Raw genomic sequence first — 16,398 nt, forward strand, 5'->3', positions numbered from 1 at the left:
AGGATTAAATTCAGTGACTGTATTTCAAAAGGATGTTGAAAAATTAGTGAGAATGTAGAGAGGTCACGAAAAATTGTAAGGTGTCACAAACCTACAGTAGAAGCTTCTGTAATGAGAGGATGAAATTCCCTGGTGTGTTGGAGCACACTCGTGGTGGTTCTTTCTGGACATAAAAGTGACAGGGATGCTACAGGTGCTGGAGGCATTAGAGAAGTTGGCTGGATTAGGAATCTGTGGCTGGCTATAAAAGCACAGTTAACACGTGGATTATGTTGTGGGCAGCGTGTCCGTGGGTGACTTTTCTCCCTGGAGTCACTAGAAGATGAATGAGTTTTGTGGAGCTTTCTTTGACAAAGTAGACAAGAGTGGTCCAATCTTACCACTGATACCAGTTTTTGGAAACACCTGCAGAAGTACTGAGAGCCAGTAGACTTTGGAGGGTTCCTTATCCCTCCTCCATGGCTCTCAGATGGATTGCTTTGCTGGGAACCCTACAGTGTGAGGAGGGCCACTGTCAGTGATGAAGCTGGCTGCACAACCAGCAAGACAGATACTTTCACTTACTGATTCAAGAAATCTCTGTCAGACTGCACTGAAAATCCTGGGCACAGCTCTATTCAAACTGGGAATTCTTTGGGTTTCAAACCATATTTGTGATTTAGATGAGGTTTTGTGACTCCCACTTACCTTCCAGTACTTCTTTAAAATTTATTTTGGAAGTGAAGACAGTGAAAAAAGGAGATAAGTTTAAACTTACTGTGTTTGTATTTGCTGCATTCACCATTGTCATTTTTGCTTGTGTACACTCATTATCTAGGAAAACATGGAATATTAGAAAGCCCTGTGCATCCATGTTTATACCTTCAGAGAGTTCCAAACTCAAGGCAGCTCTTAGTTCCAAATCAAGAGGTCTCCAGGTTCTTTTGTGTTCTCCACTTGATGTTCTGCAAAGTGAGTGGGAGCAGGTGGAAGCAGCGAAGTCATTGAGATTTGAGTAATGGATTCCAAAGCATGTAGTGACAACCTTGACCATGAAGTGGCCAGACTCCAAAGATTAGGAATAATATCAGGATCTGTGTGTTAGTCTTCCCTGTTTTTTTCAACCTCCATTGCCTTTGTGGCAATTTTTTTCCCAAATACATATTTTAATGTGGCGACATGAAGAATTAAATATTAGTGTTCCTTTTGTCCTATGAAACAAGGAGTGTAGTAATGGATAGTCAACTATTTAAATACTTTTGAGAACTAAATTTAATTTTTCTTTTTAACGTACTTTTTTGTAATTCAACCTTTAGTTTCAATTATATCTGAGTTTATAAACAGTTTTTCTACTATTTAATATTAAGGTTAATTTTAGTAACACAACTCATTCTTCTTTCTTCCTTGTAAATGAAGTAAGTGACCATATAGACAGTTCTTGTGATGGTTGTGATTGTTTTAATGCAGATGAAGGCACTTAAGTATTCTAAACTTCAACTGTTTGGCTTCAGTCTTTGTATTACCTGTAGAACTGTGAAATGTTTATTGGCAGAATGAATCTTTGGGGCTCCAAGAAAATAATAATATGGTTTGTACATCTCTGAAACCATCTTTAGGAAAAAAGTGTCTAATTTTTTTTTTTCAGTTTATTTTTCCATGGCACCTACCTCCCCTTAGCAGGATTCATTCCTCTGTATTCAAATGATTAAGTCTTCTATAAAGAAGTCAGAACTGGAATTTATATAGTTCCTTAATGTTTTGTATGTTTGGGTTTTTTGTCACCAAGTTGGTTTTTTTCTTCTGTCCTCTACTCACCATTAAATGACCTGCAGTCGTACCTTGAGAAGTCCTTCCTAGACTCCACTGTCCCTTTCACTGCATTCTGGTGACCATCTCTCTCTGTGGTCCTCTCTGGTCTGGCTCCTGCTCTCTGCCAGTTCTGAGACTGTTGATTAATCCTTTTCCAGAGGAGTTAGGAAGGAACTTTGTTTCTTGCATTGTCGCTGTCTTTGGTGACAGCATCTATCCAAGCAGCATTGCTTGGAGCAGTCATGGAAAAGTGCATCTGTTCTCTGTTCAAGTATCTTCACATCATTACAAGCTCTAATTTCCTTTTCTTGTTTGCAGTTCTGTGCTTTTTTTCTCTTACGTTGCTGACCACACACCAGTTCTTTACTGCTGCCCTCACTGTTCTCTGTGCATGCTCAGCTGTGTGCTGAAACTCTTCCCCTTTCACCCTCCCATTTCACTGGAAAATTTTTGAAGAGTGTTGGCGAAGCTGCTCATTGCTGGTGAATGATGAGGTTTGTAGGGGGGAGAGCTAAAGTTAACTGGTGAACTTGTTTCTAAGCAGTGCTCCTGCTGCCCAAAGCTTGTCTTTTATTTCCTACTGTATCTGTTACTCCAGTGCAAGAGATTACACCTTCTGGCCTGAGAGATCACGTGCACCAAGACTGAGTTGCTAAAGTGATCCTGTGCTGTATAGTACAAGAAATAGGGCGGCAGTACTTCTTATGAAGAAAGTTGTTTTATTAATAATTTTATTAGCAATTGCTCAGGTTAGGACAGTGACAGGACTGGGTGGGTGTGTGGTTTGATCAGAAGTGACATCTGACAGCAGGAAGGGCTTATATTGGGTTAGCTCACCTGTCAGGTGGAGGTGCAGAAGGTGGTGCCTCAGTTCTCAGACCTTTCCCTGGCACATCTCAATGTGACAGAACTGGGAGATGTGTCCACACTTGACACTTATGTTAACAAGACCTTTTGAAAGTTTGGGTTTGGTTTTAGAAAGTCCTTGTCCTGTTTTGACTTGCAGATCTAAGCCCATGGACACCCTGTGGGTTGTAACTGTCTGTTGGTTTTGCAGAGCAGAGTGGGAAGCACTGACTTGTAACTGGAAATGTTTTGCGTCACTGCTGAGCCCAGAATTAGCTTTGGATGTTTCTGAGGATTCCCGTCTGTGGGGAGAAACCTTTCATAATTGTAAAGCTGCATCATTTACCTCTCTGTCTCTCACTGCTTTCCTGTAGGAGTTTGATCCTGAAGAGTTCTACCATTTGTTGGAAGCTGCAGAAGGCCATGCCAAGGAAGGGCAAGGAATTAAATGCGACATTCCTCGTTATATTATCAGCCAGCTGGGACTCACCAGGGATCCCCTGGAGGGTGAGAACTCTTGTTATGTGCTTTCCAAACTGTAGAAAGGATAGTCAGCTCTCCTGGTCACTACATAGCTGAAGGATGTTTTTATTTTATTGCTTTAATTTCTAGGCCATTTTTCCTTATTTTCCTGTTTGCTGTCAAATTCTAGATTGTCCTTTCCAGCCCCGTGTCTCACAGGAATGTTACTGGGGTAAGGATGGCACATCAATAGTGACAGTTCTTTACTTATGATGTTAATAATGTCTCCCTGTATTACAACTGCAACAATGTTAAAAAATGGCTTTATGATTTAACTGTTTTCTCTGGGCCGTTGGACAGTAAAAGTTTACCTGTTATTTCTCTGATCTTCCTGGCCTGCTAGTGGCCTGGTTGGAAAGTATCCTGTCATTTCACTTGATTGCTCTCTTTGGGAAAAGTGTGGGTTTTGTGTTTTCCATGAGAAACCAAGATGAGTATGAATTCTTAGCTGGAGGTGAGATTGAAGTTCTACATCTTGTGTAGCAGCCAAACCAAAGAGAGCAGTGTAAGGACAGAAACAGCTTCTCTGCAAGGTGCCAGAATTACATATGGTAAACTTAATATAGACATACATTGGCTCAGAAGACTGTAACTTTAGAATTAGTGAGTTAATATTTCTGCCTGGCACTTTGCTGGCTGAAAGGACAAGTTCTCCAAGCATGCACAGCTTGTTCAGCAACAATAGAAAGTGTGACAGAGACTGGAGGTTACTGCAGAATATTTCAGCGATTGAACCATACTTTCTGTTATCTCAGGAGAGCATAATTTTAATATAAATTAGTAGTCTGGCTAGGACTAGTTTAACTTCTCTGGTGTTTACTGGAATGACAGTGACAGGTTGACTTCAAGTGAAGAGCTCTTCGGGAAAATTTCTACCAAAGATTGCTAAATGCAATTTAATAGCATTTGTTGAAATCTGACATTAAAGGGAAATTTCCTTTGATCCCTGTCATGGGAGAGAACCTTTCCATCGCTAATTCCCCTTACTAAAGTCAAATTTTCTTTAGAAATGTGTGGAGATGTCAAGGTGCCTTATTTCCTTTCTGTAAGGAGGGCACCCAGAAATGTCAGTGGTGTCTGTTCAGAGGCTCGTAGCTAAGGTAGGATTTGGGCTTGCAAAGTTTACAGCATCTCCTGCGACAGCTGAGTAGCCTAAACTAAGTGACTTTCCCCCACTTTGCTGCTGCTCAGCGTTTTGCAGAATCAGCCACATCACATGGAGGGCAGCTGTTTGAAATGTGATGCTTTTTCGTTTTGGAGCACAGAGGTGCCACCAGGCTGCATGCAGACATGTATGTGTGGAATAGGTTTTAATATTAACTAGACAGCACTTTCCCCAAACATGCATTTTTTGCTTTTACTTATTATAGAAACCATCTAGAGTAAGTCAGGCTGAAATTAGAACAATTAATTATATTTGCCTTTATATAAAATACTGCCTGCAGCAGTAAATGTTAAAGGTTATCACTGTATAATTGGGGTGACTTTTTACAGAGGGAGAAAATGTCCTTCATCATCTACAAGCACCTCTTAAAATCCTGTTTTTCTTGTATAAACAAAGAGAATAGTGTTTGATTGAGATCATTAGAAGTAATCTTTCCTCTTTCTTTTCAGAAATGGCCCAGTTGAATAGCTATGACAGCCCAGACACTCCCGAGACAGATGATTCAGTCGAGGTAAAGCAGTAATACACTCACTCTGTCTAGCACTTTTTTTTCTCTCAAAAGAAGTAGTCTACAGTAAAGAATTAATTATAATGCAGAGTAATTGTAATTTAAAAAAAAAAAAAGGTGCTGACATTTAAAAGCTCATATTAAAACTAGAGTACATGCTCGTAAAAATGTGAAAATCTTTATACAGTGGTGGTAAAATGTTTAAAAGATGCAAATAGGCTTTATTACCAAGTTTTGTTGATTTTTTTTTTTTTTTTAATTTTTGGAGTTACAAATGAAAATCATGTGGAGGAATTCTTTATATCTACATTTGTAAAATGTGATGGGTATTGAAAAGAGTTGACTTTAGTAAAACCACTGGAAAAATTTAATTATGTAACTGGCTAGGTTTCAAAGATCCTTATTTTATTGGTTTTCTTAAAAAATTTAATATTAAGGAAAGGCCTGAATCTTACTGTCCACTGACTTTTTTGTGCTAATAGTTATGGAGGGAATCTGCAAACAGACAATTGCCCTAAAGCTGAGGGCTCCAGAAATTTAGAAATGGATTGAGTTTGAGTTAATGGGCGCTTAAAGAAGAAAAGGACAAAAAAACTCCCATATAGAATTAAATCATTCCTGCTCCTGATTTTCATTTTTGTGTTGTCTTTCCCCAGAGCCGTGGGGCCTCTGTCCAGTCAAAGAAAACTCCATCTGAAGAAGAGTTTGAAACTATTAAACTGATCAGTAATGGTGCTTATGGGTAAGACTTTTAAACTTTGAATTATAAGAAAATGCTACTGTTGTCCTACCCAGGAAAGGGCTATAGCAAAGTTTGGCAAATGTCTGGGTTTTGTTAGGTCCAAAGCGTAAAGTAATTTTGCTCAGGTCCTACAGAGGTCCCACACTTGTTGTGTCTTCTGCATTCTTCTGGGAGATGCAATTTCTTTCATGTATTCAGTTTATATATGTAACGTATGTGGCTGTTTGTGAGCACTTGAAATGCTAAAAGAAGTGCTAGAATTAACTGGGGTAAATCCTCTGTGTGGAGTAATACTTGAGAAAGGCTATTAGATTTTATTATCCATTGAAGAATCAAGTATGAATTCAGTTGGTTACAATTTTAACTGCACATACAAACCTATCCAGAATTTTAAAAGGCAGTTTCTGACTCTTTGCAGTTCATAAATCCTTACTAGTGAGGTCATTAGGCTGTTACTGAAAAGCAGTGATACTCAGTAGGTCATAACAGCAAAACCTGAGCATGTGCTTGAGTGTTTTGTGGAAGTGGGTGCTTAGTTAACAACAACTCACTTTTAAAAAACTAAATGTGGAAAAAGTGCAAGTATCGTTTTTAGTGAGTGAAGACACAATGGAGCATGTTGAAGAGTCATATTATTAGACAAAAAGATCTTAAATCTCTTCAGTCATATTTCTGCACAAGCCCCATGTAACTTTGTAAAAAGGGGAGAGAGAAGTGGTAGTTTTGCTGTTAGTCACATGTCTTTATCCTGAGTTTATTTTGTAGTCAGGGGCTGGTGAGACACAATGCCATGGTAAATGTACTCCAGAGAAAGGGAAACAAGTACTGATTCAATAAGGCAGTCAGACTGGATGAAAATTTTATTTGCAAACTGTATTATTAATGTGCAGGAATCTAATGATCTGCAAATGATAGAAGTGTAAGAGATACTTTACTGAAGGAAATCCCTGGTGACAGTGCTGCGTCAGATTGGTTTTATGGAGCTTGGAAAGAACTCGTGCTGATTCCATAGATTTTGGACAATTTTTTAAGCAAAGTGGTGACTGTTGAAAAATACATGCTGCTCTGCAATGGTGCTTATGGAAGTTTGTGACATTTGTGTTTGAAATATCTCCTTGTTTGTCACATCAGCAAAAATGCTGCTTTATTCAAGAAAGCAGAGTAGCTTTGGGAAGGAAGCATCATGGGGTTCCTTCTTTTATAGGGAAGCTTGCCACTGAAATGGGATTTTATGGAGTCATGGATAAATCTGTCAGGATCCATTCAAAACAGTTACCATCACTGTTTAAAAACCCCCCAACAAAACAACAAAACCACAAAGAGCTCCAAACTTAACCCCACAGCAAAGCAGTTTGAACTGAAAAGGGACCTTTTCCTCTTGGTGTGTGCTTTTGCAGAGCGGTGTATTTGGTGCGGCACAAGACCACCCGCCAGCGTTTTGCCATGAAGAAGATCAACAAGCAGAACCTGATCCTGAGAAACCAGATCCAGCAGGCCTTTGTGGAGAGAGATATCCTGACGTTTGCAGAGAACCCCTTCGTGGTCAGCATGTTCTGCTCCTTTGAGACCAAGCGGCACCTGTGCATGGTTATGGAGTATGTGGAAGGTATGGTTGTCATTATCCACACCTCCAAAGGGGCCTTAGTTGGGATGGATGTGGGGTACACACAGGCACACATCCCTGTGACTGATGCAACATGTTTGCAGTGGAGCTGAGGGAGCTGAGCCTCACTGCTGAGGTCAGAAGTCAGCAGGAACTTTCCAGTCTTTATTGGAAAGGAAGCCCTCCCTCTCTCCTGTGGGATGGCATGGCTGGATCCATAGCACATTTGTTTGACATTGCAGTTAGAAAAAGACTTAAGAACCATAGTCTTTGTTCTTTAGCAATCTTTTTAAAAATAAAGTGCTATTTTATGCTGGGGTTGGTTTTTTTTGTTGTTTGGTTTGCTTATTCTTTGAAATATAATTTGATTTTACTTTATCAGTATATCTTATTATAAGCAATATCCACTGGTGGATAGGATTAATTTCTTATGCCTGGTTTGCTTGACTGAATGTTTGAGAAATAAGATTAGAGTTATTGTATCAGTGCTCTTTCAGATAAATTAGTGGAATGAAATCAGATGTATTGACAATAGGAAATTTTAATATTAATTCCTCTTTGCAAGTAGAAATGAAGGTTGAATGACATGTGTGGCCAGTGTTCTCAAATGACACGTGGCAGGAAGCTTGAATCAGGAGTCCACAGCCTTACTTTCTTCAAGGCTTCCTTCAGTTTGTAAATGGCATCTGTACAATTCCTGTCCAAGCCTGCCCCACATATATGGATCTCAATTTCCCTAGGATTTTAATATTTGTTTTAAGTTCAAGACAGACTACAGAGAGATCTTTAGAATTCCTCCTAACGGGGTTGTGAGATACAGCCTTTAGAAAACTTAGTCTGATGTTGTGTTGCAGACCCACAGCTGTTCTTTCTTACTGCTGTTTGCTGTTTCAACGTGCTGTATGTGCAAATGTTTTCTTTCTAGGAGGTGATTGTGCTACGCTTCTCAAGAACATTGGTGCCCTACCTGTTGATATGGCAAGGATGTATTTTGCTGAGACTGTTCTGGCACTGGAGTACCTACACAATTATGGGATTGTTCACCGTGACCTAAAACCTGATAAGTAAGTCTTTGGCCCCTCAGGAACTGGAGGGACAGAGCCAGTCCTTCAGGGGCTTTCTCTGTAGGCAACAGGACATAAGGAGTGGAGACAGCATTGGTCTTCAACAGTGTCTGACATGTAGGAGGTTTTATGGGGTCTCTTGCTACTGATGTAGAAGCAGATAGGCACTGAGAAAGGGTGGGAAGAATGTCTTCAGGTATTATCTCAAAGCTGTTGCTACACTGGTGAAATTATGGCAGAAAATAGTTTCACTCCTAGTTGCCTTGTCTGCTCTGTGATATTTGTTTGCACAGGAGGTTTTTCCAGGTGTTTAGTGGGGGTGTAACACTGAGATCTTCCTTAGCATTATCTTGTGTTCTTTTTGTTTTAAATTGCTTTTGGGAAACAATTAAATGAATGTTGCATTATTTTACTTCTCTTTCTTGTAGTCTCCTGATAACTTCAATGGGTCATATTAAACTAACAGACTTTGGACTGTCCAAAATTGGGCTAATGAGTCTTACAACTAATCTTTATGAGGGCCACATTGAGAAGGATACCAGGGAATTCCTGGACAAGCAGGTAAGCTGAAAAAATTTATCTGTTGATGTGGGATCAGATTCAGGATTCTGTCTTGGGATAAATCAGAGTTTGCAGCCCTCCTTCTCTGCCTTAATGCTGTGCTGTGCACTGTAAAATGAGAGAAAAAGATACAAGTCCGCTCTCACATTTGTACATAAGTTGACATTGTTTGTTATTTCAGCTTCTCGTTTTGGAGTCATGCACTTCAGCTCTTAGTTTAGGATGCTGAAAGGGTGGCCCAGGCAGCAGTGCAGGTGTAAACAGAAGTTGGTGTAAGGATGTAACATGGATTTTGCTGGAAGGTTGTTCCACGATCTCCCCCTTCTGGTGCTTAGAAAGTTCATGGCAAGTTTCTGTATGTTTCTTGTAATTTTGTCTAATGGCTTAAAAATTGATTTTTATCCCCATGATATTTACTAAGGGTCATTTTTCTCCTTAGCCTTCATTTTGCTAGGCTTAACCAGCTAAGTTCTTCTAGCTAACAAGATAGATTTTCCTTTGATGAATGAATAGCTCTTCCATGTAACTGCCTCTGTTTGAGTTTATATTCTCTGGGCATAGTTGAAGGAACCATTCTGGATGCAGGCTCACCAGTATAATGGGATTAAAAACTGCTTCTCTCTTCTGACGATACCTAGGATCACAGCTGAATTTTTCAGCCAAATTTTTAGTTGTGCCAAGTATTGATTCATAATCGTCCTGTGGTGTTGTCTTCCTTTGTTTCTGAGTAAGGATGCTTTTTCTAGCAGAACTCTCCTAAGTCATTAGATCATATTCTTGCACTTTACCGTGTTTTATCTTTCACAACTATTTTGTTATTGTTGTCACTGCTTCTAAGCCCCAGGCAACTTAGAACTTCCAAGGTAATTTCCTTAGCCATTGTCCATGCCAGCTGTACCTCCCAAGATTAAGGCTGAAGTGTGTAATCATGCTGTGCTGCTAATTCTGCATCTGTGAAACTAAATTCTGTTAGCACAGAGATGTGAGAGGTTTGTCAAAACTCAGTTCCTGGTAGCTGTAGCTGTGCCAGCAGACATCCATCAAGCTGTCAGACCTAAACACACAGAATATGCATTTTTCCCATATGCTTTCCTGTGCATGCACCAAAGAACTACTTAGCTGGCATGTTCACACTAGGAACATTTAATTTCATGTGATGTTATTTCTGTGCAGGTAATGTGTTCTTCAAATATAAACTCTTGCTCCATGGAAGTAGTTCACAGCATGAAGTGGTCAGTGGCAAAACATTAATAACTTCCTTGTAAAGCTCTGAGGGGGGAAAGAAAAAAAAAAACCAAAAAAAGACAAAATAAGCTTTGACATGAATTTGGCAATTTGTAGATTTATTGCTTTCTTGCGTGTTTCTCTTGAGGTCTGTGGGACTCCAGAGTACATTGCACCAGAAGTGATCCTGCGCCAGGGCTATGGGAAGCCTGTGGATTGGTGGGCCATGGGAGTTATCCTGTACGAGTTCCTGGTCGGCTGCGTTCCTTTCTTTGGGGACACACCTGAAGAGCTGTTTGGACAAGTGATCAGTGGTAAGTTTCTGCTCTGGCTCTGAAGGGGTTTCAAAATGTGCTTTGAAAATATTGAGGATACGCAGTTTAATCAGGAAGGACTAGGTATAGAATAATGGGGTTTAATTTTAGTACTTCTAACTTTCTGTGTCAAAGCAGCTTCCATCTGATTTAAGCTAGGGAAGGTTGTTGTGTTGCTTAACATCTTCCTAAATAGTTCTGTCATGGTGTGGGAGTCATACAAATCCTTGTGGGATTGAGGAAAAATATTTGGGGATTTTTCTGTTCTGTCTTTTAACTTAAATGGTGGAGAATATGAAAGAAGCAGCTGCCAATTCATCTAATTCAGGCCGAGTTTGGTTATTGTTTTCGTGGGTCCAAATGCCAGTCAAATAGTAATTTTGTATAAATGAAATCAAAGGAAATTCTGAGTACAATACATTGGAGCTGTTGTACTCAGTACCTTCACGTCTTGTGGCTTTTTAAACCTGTCTCATGCTTGGAGTTGGACAATTGCTTTGTGTTCACTCGGTGAATATGCCAATGAAATAATTTCCTATTGGGAATGCTTTCTGAAGCAGTAAATTTTTAACACACTTGGCAAATGTCCTTTGTAAAAAGCAAATTTCAGCAAAGCACTAAGTATGATGCATGAAATCGTTACCTGTGAATTGTTCTCTCTGTTCCAAGTATAATGACTGTGGAATGTGCAGGCAGGAGATACAGCCACGGTATTGTCACTGTCTTTGTTTATGGATTGTCATGGAAGTCCCATTTCATACTTTATTAATAGAGTCCTTAAAGCTTTTTTTTGTCTCCACAAGCACTGCTTAGATTGACAGCAGCTTTAGCTGATGCTGAATTTTATGCATTTTGGAAAATGTCAATGCTTGAATTATATTAAGCTGCTGAATTTAAGGTATTTATGCTTCTGGGGCAGTTCTCAACGTTGCACTTTGAGGTATAGGAGTGTGAATGGTTATTCAAATTTGTTGGGAAGCTGGTAGAAAATGTCAAGTCTCTTTTTGTCCCCAGATGAAATTGCCTGGCCAGAAGGAGATGATGCACTGCCACCGGATGCCCAGGACCTCATTTCTAAGCTTCTCCGCCAAAATCCTCTGGAAAGAATGGGAACAGGTAAGAACCTTGGGCACAGGAAAGCACTGTCCAGAAGCAGGGGATGAAGCTACCTTGCCAGTGATGCACAGCCACTCGTGTTGAACAATGCTCATCTAGAGCTGGGGAGCAGTTTATACTGGATTCAGTGTGGTGGAGCTCTGGGAATTAGTGTCAGATGTCCATGAGCCAGACAGATATTCCTGTCTTGTTTGGGAAGCAGGAAAGGGGCACTGTCAGCTTGGCAGCATAACTTCTCTCATTTGTGCTGTTCCATTATAGGATTGAGGGTTGTGTCTCCATTTGAATAGTGTATAATCAGATTTCTTTGAAGTTCTCTTTGAGTAGGGGCTTAATCCCTGCCATGCATGTGAATTCCTGGGTGTAATAAAATAAAACTTTCCCATTCCTAGAGGCCTGTAGTGTAGAATTCTCCAAACATACAGCAAAGTCTGATAATCTTTTGGGCAAAGTCAGATATGTATGTCAGTCTTTCTGTATTATAATGTCAAATATAAAGTTTTACAAGCCAACACTTCTCATTTCCTCATAGTAAATAATCGTAAATAATCTCTAGCTATACTTTTGTTTTAAAATAATTTGTGCAACAATGTGGCTTCACAGCACAGCTCATCTTTCGTTGATTTGATTAGTTTAATTTAATTTGGGATTTTCAATTCAAAACTACACTTTAAGGATAAAAAAAAAGCTTAGAGATAAATATATAACAGTTCCAAAAGGTGCATGTAGTCAGCAGACTTAGCACACAAGGGTGATGAATAGATCATGAATTAATAATGATATCAGATGGTTTTCACATGTTCTTCTCTACTTAAAATCCATGTACTTGAAAGATGTTGCTGTCATGGAAAAGATGTAGAGTTTCTAACCTTATAAAATGAGTTAATGGACTGATTTTTTTTTTTATTTCTTATATACCTGTAGTGCTGAGACTGCTCTTTCACTTGGCATGTCGTAGTGCCACTGGCACTCAGCAAACCTTTTATCTCTTTTCCTCTGCTCTTTTCTTTTCTAAAAAGACAGTGGCATCTGCTATGAATATTAATTTCATTTGAAAAAATGTGTGTACTGGTAGACAGATAGTCTTTACTTTTTCCTTCTGGGTACCCAAGCTTCTGAGCTTAATAACAAAAGATACTAATTCAGGAAGATAGGTGAGACCTGTCTTGTTCTAGGCACATGAATAGGCTTATTCACAACAGTGGAGTTGTGAGTTGTCACCCACATTCTAAGTAAGTGCCTCTCTGAGTTTGCTCTCTTTATTCAGTTATGAATAAGATGGTGTTTAGAGTTTGAAAAGGTTAAATTAAGGTGTTACTTCTTAATCTTGCAACTCGCTGTGGAATGAATGCAATAGCAGATGCTGTCTTCCAGCATCTGTGTTGTTGCTAAACAGGAAGAGGAGGTGGGAAGGAGGAAATCTTGTTCAGTTTTTATCCTGCATGATCACTTTGGTAAAAGGGTAAGTTGTTTCTCAAAATTCCTGGAAAATGTGTAACTTAAAAGTACTCAAGTACATTCTCTTAGGCTCTCAATATTTTTAGGGTTTGTTTTCGATGTTACGCAAATGCTGAAAGAAATACTCTGCAATAAAAGGTGCTTATTTCAGGTAGTGCCTTTGAAGTGAAGCAGCATCGGTTCTTTAAAGATTTGGACTGGAATGGTTTACTCCGACAGAAAGCTGAATTCATCCCACAGTTGGAATCTGAGGATGACACAAGCTATTTTGACAGTAAGACTTAAGATTTGGCCTAAACGGCATCATATTTCTTGTGCGTATTTCATTTTTGAAATTGTTAGAGATAAGTCATTTTAGAAATTGAATAAAACACTTGATGGAAATTGCTTTTAAAAGTTTCTGTTGAATGCCAAGTAAGGTTTCTCTGAAGGCAAATTAATTGTAAATGAAAAAGGGCTGCTGCTGGAGTTAGTTGGCCTTTTACTGGTGCCTGTGGTCCTGCCAGCCATGGCCCTGCAGTGAGAGGTGCAGCCATTGTCATGCTGGGTTTATTAAACTTCTTCCGAAGCATTTGGTAAACCCAAATTCCTTGAGTTTTTGAGCAATATGATCTTTCCCTAGTGACTGTTTTCAGCCAATAAATGTTTTTTAAAAAACCCAAAACAAACCCTAGACCTTGAAGACAAGTATGTGGGGAAAATTCTGAAGAGATTTAAAGTAATTTAAATTAATTTCACTGCAAGTGTATCACTTTAGTATTATTAAGTCTGATGAGATATGAAGTGAAGCGTTTGTCTGCTGTGTATAAATGGGAACTGCCATGGTATCAGTGTTATGTAAGATTCCTGGTATTTCAAGATAAGCACCAGACAGGGTCAGTGCTCTTGGGAGAGAAGGGAGGAGCGTCACAGGAGGGATGGAGAGATCTCTGTTCCCAGAGCCTCTGCTCCCTAACTTTTCTCATTTGACTTGGGGAGCTGAGCAGGTGGAAGGGGCTTGGTCAGGGTGAGGTCTTTCCCCCTCTCCAGCTGCAGAATGGCATACTGGCTGTTTCAGTTCTCTGAGATAGGGAAATTTGTGCTCTGTATCAATGGAATCTCTCCCATCCTAGGGCCATGGGACTGGTCAAATCTGCATGAAGCACATTTTTGCTAAGCTCCTGTGCTTTGCAGAGAGTGAAAGGAGGGAGAGAGCAGCTGCCTCCATTCGCTTGGCTCTTACACTGCACAAGCAGTGATTCCATTTAGATAGTGCTCTTCCAGTTTGGGGAAGGGGCTTTTAGGCTGGGGCTTGTATGGAGAGGTAGGATGGGAGAGCGAGATGGATTGAGAAATCTCTGTGTGGTTGCTGCAGAGAGCAATTGGAGTCAAGCTGTGCAGAGGGGGCAGAGGTGGGGTTTCTGCAGGTCTTGAGGTTTACTGGTACAACACACATGGAGAAACAGATGTGGTGGGGTGTTCCCACCACTAACTGTACCTACTGGATGTGGAAACTTTGGTCACTGAGTTGGGTCAGCGACTGGCAGAGGCCCAGTGCAGCAGCCACGAGCAGATCCTGGTGGGTAAAAGTAAAATGCCTGTGTCTGTCAAGTCAGAATGTTGGGAAACTCCCCACGTGCCCAGGCACACTCAGCATCAGGGTGCCTTTGATGTGAATCCTTTATAAAGGCTGGAATTCTCACATCAGGAAATATCTCACATAGACACGGATAGGAGTTGGCGTTGCTGTTACAAACCCTAATGCAGAAAACGTTAGAATTTATAAAAGTCTTTTATAAATCAGCTTTCTGGCTGATGTGGTGCAGCAAATTTGGCTCAGTGTAGCTATCAGCTTTCTATAGCCAAACTTATTAGTGCCCACCCCACAAAATCCAGTGTGGCTGGCTTAGAAATTCAGTGGCACAAATCTCAAAGCACAAAATCTCTCTGGAAGAAGTTTTTGCATTAAAAATAGCTTTGCATATTGGCTGCTTGCCCATTTTCTTTCACAAAATCTAATCCTTTTCCTAGTTGCAGGAGGGAAAAGAGGAGATTTTTGGGGGGAAAATGTTTTTATTTTTAAAGTAGGCTTGTATGTATGTATGTATGTATGCAGGACAGACTTTGTACAATCAAAAAGCTGTTTATTGGAAAGTGGAACGGTGGATTGTTTCTGTGTTTCCTCCCATACGATTGTGTGCTGTAGGGAAGAAATATCCCTACCACAAAGGGTATGCAGGATTCGACACCTTTTGAGTATCAGCTGCTTCCAGAATGGAATACAGCTGACAGGATAAGATAAATTCAGTGCCAAGGAGATATTCTTCACTGGCAATTGCACAGGATGAGCAGAAACTGGCTGGGTATGTTTCAGTATTAAGGGAAATAACCCTGCATGGTGTATAAACACTCAAAGTTCTTTAAGCAGACCATTAGCAATGCTTGAGGTGTGAAATACCGACACTCCCCACACTGATACAAGTGCCATGTCTTGTTCCCAGCCCGTTCAGAACGATACCAACACCTGGATTCGGAAGAAGAGGAGGACACCAATGATGATGATCACGTGGAAATTCGACAGTTTTCCTCATGCTCCCCCAGGTTCAGCAAGGTAGGGACATAATAACTTGTTGAAGGAAAAAATCTAGAGAGGAACATGGTTTCTTTGCTTCGTAAGGGGCAGATTTTAATCATGTGGGTGCTCTATGGCATCTCATGGTGTGTAGTATTCACTGAGGAAGACGAACGCTGTATGAGTTGTTTATTCTGTGGTAGTTTGTGGCCTTTTAGAAGGTGAGAACCAGAACAATCAGAGAATAAGATTTTATATTTCTTAAACTTTCAGTATGCAGGGCATTGTGTAGGTCTCTTCTGCATCTGATACAGTTTGGTGTTTTTACCAATGACTTGGATGCTGGCATAGGGAGTATCCAAAACTTACTTGCTTTGAGCAGTCTCATTCTGAAAGGACCTTCCATAGGTGACAAGATGGTATTGGGATGACAATGGATTGTGACATTTGGAATAAGGGTCTAAAATCAAAGGGGGTAAGAACATCAGTGAAGTTTACATCTCTGAGGTTGCTCATGGTCTCAAATACAGCCCAAGGAGCAAAAGGCAAGGTGACAATTTCAAAGAGAAGGGTCTGGGGACATAGTCCCTCATGAGTTAGATGTGCCAAATTATTGAAGCAGTAATTTTCCATACTGGGCTTACCAGTAGGAAGGGCATCACTGGGGTGTTCTGATCTGTACTGGACAATGTTCTTGAAAATGAAGATGGACCAGTAAAATGGAGTCCAGAGGAAAGCAGCAAGAATGACCTGAGTTCTACAAAACATAAAACCTCAGGTGTTTTCAAATATATAACTAGAAGGAAAGCAGTACATTGGTCTTCCTGATAAAATATAGTATGTTTGGGAGGAGCAGACGGGAGAAGAAATGCTGTTTTGAGCCACTTTATGAATTGTATTTCCATCTTAGTGAGATGGGAGTAGGAATTTTATTAA

The 16,398-nt window shown here is 40.1% G+C and overlaps 1 protein-coding gene across 7 annotated transcripts in view; it reads left to right on the forward strand.

The window, feature by feature from the left end:
- The window catches only part of MAST2 (microtubule associated serine/threonine kinase 2), a 188,646-nt gene that overhangs the window by 155,101 nt on the left and 17,147 nt on the right, over positions 1 to 16,398 (forward strand). For all 7 annotated transcript variants that reach the window (XM_082287513.1, XM_082287514.1, XM_082287518.1 and 4 more), the window contains 10 exons: positions 3,009 to 3,141; positions 4,771 to 4,832; positions 5,486 to 5,571; positions 6,969 to 7,177; positions 8,100 to 8,238; positions 8,667 to 8,799; positions 10,172 to 10,337; positions 11,352 to 11,453; positions 13,063 to 13,185; positions 15,392 to 15,501. In XM_082287513.1, coding sequence (XP_082143639.1) covers positions 3,009 to 3,141; positions 4,771 to 4,832; positions 5,486 to 5,571; positions 6,969 to 7,177; positions 8,100 to 8,238; positions 8,667 to 8,799; positions 10,172 to 10,337; positions 11,352 to 11,453; positions 13,063 to 13,185; positions 15,392 to 15,501 — 1,263 coding nt within the window. The remainder of the gene's footprint in view (positions 1 to 3,008; positions 3,142 to 4,770; positions 4,833 to 5,485; positions 5,572 to 6,968; positions 7,178 to 8,099; positions 8,239 to 8,666; positions 8,800 to 10,171; positions 10,338 to 11,351; positions 11,454 to 13,062; positions 13,186 to 15,391; positions 15,502 to 16,398) is intronic.

Source organism: Coloeus monedula (genome assembly GCF_965178545.1).
Source record: "Coloeus monedula genome assembly, chromosome: 9".
Classification (NCBI taxonomy): domain Eukaryota; kingdom Metazoa; phylum Chordata; class Aves; order Passeriformes; family Corvidae; genus Coloeus; species Coloeus monedula.